This window comes from Quercus suber, unplaced genomic scaffold (assembly GCF_002906115.3).
Source record: "Quercus suber isolate HL8 unplaced genomic scaffold, Cork oak 2.0 scaffold_21, whole genome shotgun sequence".
NCBI lineage: Eukaryota > Viridiplantae > Streptophyta > Magnoliopsida > Fagales > Fagaceae > Quercus > Quercus suber.
The window spans coordinates 1,898,370-1,908,161 of NW_027069486.1; the positions used below are offsets into that span (position 1 = coordinate 1,898,370).

The window sequence follows — 9,792 nt, forward strand, 5'->3', positions numbered from 1 at the left end:
CTCATTTATTCAGTTCATTCTGGTTGATTTTCTCATTTGATTGTTCTTGTTTTTGTTGCTTTTTTAATTGTGCACTTGGGAGCTGTTGCAAATTCTTTGCAGCTGGTGTGCTAGTTGCCCTAACTATGTCTCAAGGTCTTGCACCAGCATTGTTTCCAAAAGAGCAGGGTACTTTCACCATTTTGGGTGTGAAAGCTAATAATCTTCTGTTTTAGCAGTGATTATTCAGAACTCATGGTGAGATTGACCATTCATGGTAAAGAAAGAAATTTTGTTCCTAAAGTACTGAAATATTTTTGTTGTTTTAGAATTTTTGGGTTTGATTTGCTTGCAGCTCGATGGGAATTTCTGTTACCTCCAAAGATATGGTAGTGAAAATCTGTTTATTTTACAAATAGTCTCCTGGTGAGCCTAGTAGTAGAATATCAGTGATTTACAATGAACCCTTCATTCCCCTTGATTATTGAATCCACAATCTTAGCTTTCACCTTGCTTTTAAAAGAGTTGTCATTCAAGTTTGAACTCATTAGGTTCCTAAACAATGTTGATAGATCCACGAATAAAATTATGTCGGCAAATCAGGGGTTTGTTAAATTAAAAGTCTCTAGTGCTTTGCTTCTAAGTTCTAACTTACGTGTTTGTGTACAATGTGTAATATCTGGTTCATGCAAAAGCATAGAGAATGAATTAGAATTAGTCGAGAACTTCAAACTAATTTTTAAATATATGCCAAAAGTTTGACTCCAATAAATTATATTTGATTTTATTACTAATTCTTCTGGACTTTTTTGGCAATAAAAAAAATGAGCACGGAACGCGGTTTGCGTCAGGGATGATTCAGTTCTAATGGCTGTGGAGAATTTTAAATTAGATATGATTGGGTTCTTTTTTAAATTAAATTTTAAAAGAAAGAGTAATAAACAAAGGTCTCAATCCCAATTGCCGGCTAAAATTCTAAATCTTAAGATTCCCGAGCAAGAACTATAACTTTTGTTATAATTTGCTCACGTGACAGATTGTGAGTAGTGTTATAGACCACACTTTTACTTTATTGCTCACAACTTGTCATATGAATAAGTTGTAGCAAAAATTGTAATTCTAGCATATGAATAAGTTGTAGCAAAAATTGTAATCCTAGCATTTTTCTAAGATTCGCATTTTTCTATTTTCCTGGCACTTCGTCAACAACAAAACATTGAGAGCACCAAAAGGAGAACCACCAAGCCGGCCAAAGAAGAAAATAAGGAAAAAATAAATAGGACAGTGAAGGAAGAGTCAAAGAACAGAAGCGGAAAATATTCATAAAAAAATAAGCGAAAAATGGATAAGATGGTCATGGAAGAATCGAGCTCATCCTAAATTTTGATCATACATTGTCGTCTGACTCTCAATAAATAACTACGAGTTTATAATCAATTTATTTTATGGAATTAGATGATGAGTGGCCATAATCTTAATTCTTAAAGATCAAGTGAAAGCTACACGCCTGGGGCAGTAACTCAAATGGCATTCCATTCCAGCATTCCTAGTGGTAGCAGCATTTGTGGGTTTGATGCAGCTGGTGTATGAGAGTTACCTTATCATAGATTTAGAAAAGAAAAGAAAAAATCTGAAATTTTTTTGAAGCCGTGATCCACGACTAGATTTCAAGAACTGAATTTTTCTTCGGAAGCCATGGGAGCTAAACCGAACACCTCAATCTCCGGCTGCCTGCCCTGCGCAAATTCTACTTTCAGCTCTCTACCTACATGCACACTGCTCTCCCTAAACCAAATCCAGACATATCTCACTAGTCTTCATCAAACCTTGCCAAGCTCCGGCATGCATTGTCACGGTCCATACTACATACGAAACAACTAAACGGTCAAGAGATGTGACGGTAATCACCCATCTAGAGTAGTTCTGTGAGCAAAGCATTTCAAAGGCAAATGATTGTAGTACATTGCTCAGGAGAAAAAAAAAAATATATATATATATATATACAGTATTACATTGAATAAATGCATTGCATTTTCAATTAATCATTAATACAATATGATTATATAATACACCAAGAGCATTATTGTCAAGCTTTGTAATTGCCAATACTGAAATCTGATAATACAAGTCTCCTAATTCAAATTTCTGAACAAGCCTTCATCACAGCTTTCACCCCCATCTCATCAGACTCACTGGAACTCCCAAAACTGAACTATAATTGAACAATCAAAGAATTCAGTAACTAAATTTAATATACTCTACAGTGTCACTGAACACTTGCATTGTTATTGCTGCCAAGAGGAAACCTTGGACTAGGACTTTGAAACAGACGAGGAACTCAGATTCAGCACTGATCATATGAGATGATTGTGAAGGAGACATATGTATGGGCATCAGCATCACCTACCAGACCAGCCACCCCTCCTCCGGCTTCATCTTCAGTTTTCCAGTATGTGCTGCACACAAACATTAAAGGAAAAATCCCAGGAAATATTAATCAGATTAAACAACTACCAATAAGATATACAAATGAACAAAATTAACTGACTTCCATGTATCAGTCTCATCCTATGTATTATAGTACAGGTGCATTTGGGGAGATCCCAGGTTCAGGGGGCACATAAAACCATGCACATCATAATTGAGCTGCCAGATGTGCTCCCAATTTTTTGAACTTCATATAGAAGTTTGGAGAATATGATAAAGTTCCTGCGAAGAGAGTTAAAAGTTTAAGAGTCTAGCTTTATCAACAAAAAGCTCCTGAAGACTGATAAATTTTAGACCTCTTCACAGCCTTCATATTTTCCTTGACCGTACAGAGTAATGTACCCTCCTAGGTACAGCCGTACAGGTGATTATCTCCAATAACATGGTCTCATTAGTTAACTCAACAATGGATCTGGAGTTCATCTGCATCTACAGCGAGGACAAATGACCCAGGCTAAGAAGACTACGTCAACATTAGTTGATTATTGAGGTCTACTCATTCTATGCCATAAAAGATACACAAAGGCTTATGGACTTGCCTGTTTACACTGTCACACAACCCTTCAAGGATTGAGCGTACCTTAACCTTCTTCTCACTTTTTACTGACGGAGCTAAAACACATGCCTGAAATCATTTCAACAACCCATGCTCAGTCAAAATGCAAATGCTTGATTGGAAAACGACAAACAAACATAAGATTCAATATACCAAGAAAGACGGCGGCAGACCATATTTCGAATGCTCTCTGCAAAAACACGTACAGCACAAAAGTGCACCCAGGAACTGAAAACCTACAGGAAGGAAATCTATTCAGTATAAAAAAAAAATTTAAGAAATGTTAAAGCTGCAAGTCCAACACAGCAACAGAGTACAGGGCGTGTGGCATGCACCAGTCATCAGGACAAGCAGCAATCAAGTGCAGCACAGAGTGCACTACATCATCAGGGCAGTGTGCTGTCATGTACAACACAAGGACAGATGCAATCCAGTGCAACACAACCTATATTGCATCATAAGGAAGAGACTAAAAGGGTGGTTACAACAGGATTGACACGTGGGATTATAGAGGATGTGATAGAATCAATTCGACACTATGATCAGATTATTAGTTCTATGGTTTGATCCATGTACACGTGTAAGAATAAATGGGAAGTAGATTGTAACAACTTTACCTGATGATACGAAAATAGTTATTTTTCTGTTTTTTAGCTTTAACTTGTATATAAGCTACGATTAGAAGAAAATTGTATTTTCATTCATTCATTATCAATAAAGCACAGTTTCTATTTAGAGAGAGAGTTCATCTTTTATATGGTATCAGAGCATTTCATCTTCTAGAATTCTCTACTCTGTTCTTTCTCTCATCTTCGAGATCCTTCAATGGCTTCCTCAGAAATTGATGCTTCTACTGCAACTCACAACATCCAATCCACACACACAAATACACATTCTGCCAGTGAATCCAACGGTCCTAATCCATGTTTCCTCAATTCCAATGAGAATCCAGGTAATATTCTAGTCACTCAACCTTTGCTTGGTATGCGAAATTATTACTCTTGGTCACGAGCAATGGTGCTTGCTCTCACTGCCAAGAAGAAAATTGGCTTTGTGAATGGCAAGATCTCAAAACCAGAGGACGATTCACCTTTATATGAGGATTGGGAGAGCTGCAACATCATGGTACTTTCATGGTTGATTAATTCTATGCATGTTGATGTCTCTAACATCATATACTGCGAGACAGCAAGGGAGATGTGGCTGGAATTGAAGCGCTTGTACTCACAAGGAAATGGACCTAAAGTTTACAATTTGCAGAGGGAAATCTCTCACATTTCACAGAATCAGATGACAGTTAGTGAATACTACAACAAATTCAAGCGATTGTGGGATCAATTGCTGAATTTTGAGCCTTTGCCAGAGTGCTCTTGTGGTGCGATGAGGATCTTAAGGGCTTCACATGAGAAGGCCTATGTGATGAAGTTTCTAATGGGTTTGAATGAGAATTTTGAGACTTTACGAAGTCAGATTCTCATGTATGATCCTTTTCCCTCAATGAACAAGGTTTATTCTTTGGTACTTCAAGAAGAATCACACAAGAACATTGGACATGGAAACTCAACTGCCTCACAATCCGATTCAATGGCTATGTTTACCAATTCAAAAGGAAATTCCAATTGGAATAAAGGAAATGCTAAGAAAGACAAGCCTTATTGCACTCATTGCAACATGCAAGGGCACACAATTGATAAGTGCTACAAGTTGCATGGATATCCTCCAGGTTATAAATCGAGAGGGAAGGCCAATGTCAATCAAGCTTCTTGCAATTCTGTCAATATCAACCGTGGCTGGCGCAGAAAAATGAGAAGTCATACTTTTTTTCCAAAAAGAATATTGTCCTAGTATGTTATAGGACATGAATAGGTCCTATTTTCAACAATTCCAATCATTTGATTTTATTTTAAAAAAAAAAAAAAACTCCAATCACTTATAATAAAATCTCTATTCACTCTTACATTTTTTTAATATTTTATTTATTAATTTTAGTGCGTTAACAACAATCAAACTTCATGATGGGGACAAGATATAACACATATGAAATACATTGTAAATTTAATATAAACAAAAGTAACCATAACCCTATAATAGGGTTAATAATTAGTTACTAAATATGCTTATAAAAGTTAAGATAAATTAAGAAAAAAAAAAAAAAACTTAAAAAGGATGATTCAATCTATGCAAGTCAATGCTTTAAGCTTCCACTTACGTTGTGTAATAAGATTGAGTTCCTAATTCGTAAATTTTTTTTGGAACAAAGAGGTGATAATAGAAAGATTCATTGGATGAAATGGTTAGATTTATGTAAACCCCAATTGCAGGGAGTTATGGGTTTTAAAGACTTAGCCATGTTCAATAATACACTTTTGGCCAAGCAAACTTGGAGGCTCCTACACGATACTTAGTCACTGTTCTATAGGATTTTCAAAGTCAAATTTTTTCCAACTACTACTATGATGGAAGCCAAAACTCCGAATAATGCATCTTATGCTTGGATGAGCAAAATTAAAGGGAGGGATGTTATTAAGCGAGGAGCAGTGTGGAGAATCGACCTGGGGAATTCAATTTAGGTTTGGGGAGATAACTGGCTCCCTGTGAAAAGCAATCCTAGAATAATATCTCCAAAGCTTGAGGAGGGAGGCACGGTTTGGGTTAGTGACCAGATTGACCTAGTTTATAGAACATGGAGGGAGGAAGTGATTGACCAGGTTTTCTATGATTTTGAGGTTGCTATTATAAAGAATATCCCTCTTTGTCGCTCCATTCAAGATGATGTTCTGATCTGGCCTTTTAATCCAGATGGAGAGTACTTGGTCAAGTCTGGATACTGATTCTTATAGGAAGCAAATAAAATCCAATAACCAGGACCATCAGACAAAAAATCCATGAAACCTTTTGTTAAAGCTGCAAGTCCAACACAGCAACAGAGTACAGGGCGCGTGGCATGCACCAGCCATCAGGACAAGCAGCAATCAAGTGCAGCACAGAGTGCACTACATCATCAGGGCAGTGTGCTGTCATGTACAACACAAGGACAGATGCAATCCAGTGCAGCACAACCTATATTGCATCATCAGGAAGAGACTAAAAGGGTGGTTACAACAGGATTGACACGTGGGATTATAGAGGATGTGATAGAATCAATTCCACACTATGATCAGATTATTAATTCTATGGTTTGATCCATGTACACGTGTAAGAATAAGTGGGAAGTAGATTGTAACAACTTTACTTGATGATACGGAAATAGTTATTTTTCTGTTTCTTAGCTTTAACTTGTATATAAGCTACGATTAGAAGAAAATTGTATTCATTCATTCATTATCTATACATAGCTTTGCTGATCAGCCTAGTACTATGCTTGTAAATAATCTTGTTGTTCAGCCAAATATTTGGCATCTCAGGTTGGGGCATCTGTCAAATGCCAAATTGGCTTTGATAAGAAATAATAATGTACCTCTTTCAACCATTAATAAAGATGTTCATTGTGAAATCTGTCCTTTGGCTAAACAGAAAAGGCTTCCTTTTCCATCTAGTACTCATATTTCACTTGAATGTTTTGATTTGATCCATTGTGATTTGTGGGGTCCTTTTTCTACTCCTACTATTAATGGTTGTAGATATTTTCTAACAATTGTAGATGACTGCTCAAGATGTACTTGGGTTTACCTACTCAAGCATAAATCTCAAACACAATCTATTTTGGAACAATTTTGCACTATGATTGAAACACAATTTTTAAAAAAGGTCAAAACCATCAAGACAGATAATGGTACTGAGTTTATCATGGTTGATTTTTTTGTTAAAAGGGGTATCTTGCATCAACTAAGTTGTGTTGAAACTCCACAACAAAATGCCATCGTGGAAAGAAAGCATCAACACATCTTAAATGTGGCAAGGGCTCTTATGTTCCAATCCAACATGCCTTTGTATTTTTGGGGACACTGCATTCTTACATCAGTTTATTTGATAAATAGAACACCTTCATCATGCTTAGATCATAAAACTCCTTTTGAGGTTCTTTTTGGTCATGCTCCAAATTATGGTCACTTAAAGGTTTTTAGGGCTCTTATGTTCCAATCCAACATGCCTTTGTATTTTTGGGGACACTGCATTCTTACATCAGTTTATTTGATAAATAGAACACCTTCATCATGCTTAGATCATAAAACTCCTTTTGAGGTTCTTTTTGGTCATGCTCCAAATTATGGTCACTTAAAGGTTTTTGGATGTCTTTGTTATGCATCCACTCTTTCACATAATAGATCCAAATTTTCCCCAAGGGCAAGAAAATGTGTTTTCTTAGGATATCCTTTTGGTGTTAAGGGGTACAAACTGTTGGATTTAGGTACTAGGACTATTTTCATATCTAGAGCTGTTATTTTTCATGAAACTATTTTTCCTTTTGGTATTGCTAAACCTCCTGCTGCAAATCCTTTTATTTCTGAGGTTGATAATACTTCTGAAGGGTGTTTAGGACCTTTTGTCACTCCTTATAGTGTTCCTGATATGCACAATGACCAATCTGATCTTGTTCTGACATTACTCCTTCTCCTTCATCTATTCCTATATCTACACATCATGTTCCTTTACCTGATTCTTTGCCATCTGATTCTACTTCTGTTTTGCTGGATTCTATACCTTCTGTTAGTCCTAACCTTACAGCTGAAGATCAACCACTCAGAAAATCCACTAGAGTTCATAGACTACCAACCTACTTGCAAGATTATGCTTGCAATGCAGCCTCTGGTTCATCACTTGCTTCTGCAGCTACTCACCCTCCAGGGTCTCCTTATGATCTATCAGCTTACCTCACATATTGCCATTTGGATCCTCAATACAAATCCTATCTCATGACTGTTAGCCAAGGTCATTCTACTCCTCAGTATTTTTCTCAAGCTGTCTAAGATCCCTTGTGGAGGGCAGCAATGGATAAAGAGATTCAGGCCTTGGAAGCAACTCAGACTTGGGTTCTTACACCTTTACCTCCTGGCAAGAGATCCATTGGTTGTAAATGGGTCTATAGGGTGAAGCTTAATCCTAATGGTAGTGTGGAAAGATATAAGGCTAGGCTAGTGGCTAAGGGCTACACTCAAAGGGAGGGACTTGATTTTTTAGAAACATTCTCTCCTGTGACCAAAACAGTATCTGTCAGGGTTCTCATTGCTCTTGCCTCAGCTCAGGAATGGCCTTTACATTAGCTTGATATCAATAATGCATTCCTTCATGGAGATCTTGAGGAGGAGGTCTACATGGATCTACCTCCTGGTTATCACAGTAAGGGGGAGTGCACTTCATTAATTCCTATGGTTTGCAAATTGGTAAAATCACTTTATGGTTTGAAGCAAGCATCAAGGCAGTGGAATGTTAAACTCTCTGCTACTATTTCAGCACTTGGTTTCAAGCAATCACAAGCAGACCACTCACTCTTTGTGCATTCTAGTGGTTCTAATTTTACTGCCTTGCTGATATATGTTGATGACATGATAATCACAGGCAATGATGCAGCTTGTGTGGTTAATCTAAAACAAGTATTGGATCAAAAATTTGGTATCAAGGATCTTGGTTCACTCAAGTATTTTCTAGGACTTGAGATTGCTAGAGGTGCTAAAGGAATTAGTATAAACCAAAGAAAATATGCACTTGATGTGCTCAAGGAAGCAGGTGTGCTTGGATGTACACCAGCCAAAACACCAATGGAGCAGCAACTAAAGTTGTCTAAGTCTGATGGAGAGGTGCTTAAAGATGCAGGACAATATAGGAGATTAATTGGGAAACTAATGTACCTAACCTTGAGCAGACCAGACATAACCTATGTTGTGCATAGGCTTAGTCAGTTCTTAGCTCAACCTAGAGTACCACACATGAAAGCTGCAATCAGGATTCTCCAATACATCAAAGGCACACCTGGTCAAGGAGTGTTTTTTCCCATAGACTCAGACTTGCAACTTAAAGCATTCTGTGATGCAGATTGGGCAGGCGGCCCTGATACCAGAAAATCTTTGACAGGTTATTGTGTGTTCCTTGGTGATGCTTTGATCTCTTGGAGATCAAAGAAACAAGATATAGTATCTAGATCTTCTGCGGAGGCAGAGTACAGATCCATGGCTACAACTACATGTGAGCTGACTTGGATATTGTATTTGTTAAGAGATTTATGTGTTCCACATCACAAACCAGTGCTACTTTACTATGATAACCAGGCAGCACTACATATATCAGCCAATCCAGTGTTTCATGAGCGATCAAAGCACATTGAAGCTGATTGTCACATAGTAAGGAATAAAATCTTGGATGGAACAATTAAAACTTTCTATGTTTCATCAAGATCACAATTGGCAGACATTTTTACTAAAGCACTAGGTGTTGAGAATTTTCTAAGGCTGGTTAACAAGTTGGGAGTTATTAACATTTTTAATCATCATATTCAGTTTCCTAATACTGCAAAGGAAGCTTATGAAAGTAAAGAAAATCAACCAAGAGCTTTGCTCTTGAGGGGGAGTGTTAAAGCTGCAAGTCCAACACAGCAATAGAGTACAGGGCGCGTGGCATGCACCAGTCATCAGGACAAGCAGCAATCAAGTGCAGCACAGAGTGCACTACATCATCAGGGCAGTGTGCTGTCATGTACAACACAAGGACAGATGCAATCCAGTGCAACACAACCTATATTGCATCATCAGGAAGAGACTAAAAGGGTGGTTACAACAGGATTGACACGTGGGATTATAGAGGATGTGATAGAATCAATTCCACACTATGATCAGATT

General features: G+C 37.4%; 1 protein-coding gene across 1 annotated transcript; it reads left to right on the forward strand.

Annotated features, from left to right (window-relative positions):
- Window positions 1–8,274: 8,274 nt before the first annotated feature.
- Window positions 8,275–9,555, forward strand: LOC111991693 (uncharacterized mitochondrial protein AtMg00810-like). Its single transcript, XM_024023487.1, has one exon. The coding sequence runs from the start codon at window positions 8,275–8,277 to the stop codon at window positions 9,553–9,555; it is 1,281 nt and encodes a 426-aa protein (XP_023879255.1).
- Window positions 9,556–9,792: the final 237 nt, after the last annotated feature.

Coding starts and splice junctions, on each gene's coding strand:
- LOC111991693 (XM_024023487.1), top strand. CDS start 8,275: ATGGATCTACCTCCTGGTTATCACAGTAAGGGGGAGTGCACTTCATTA.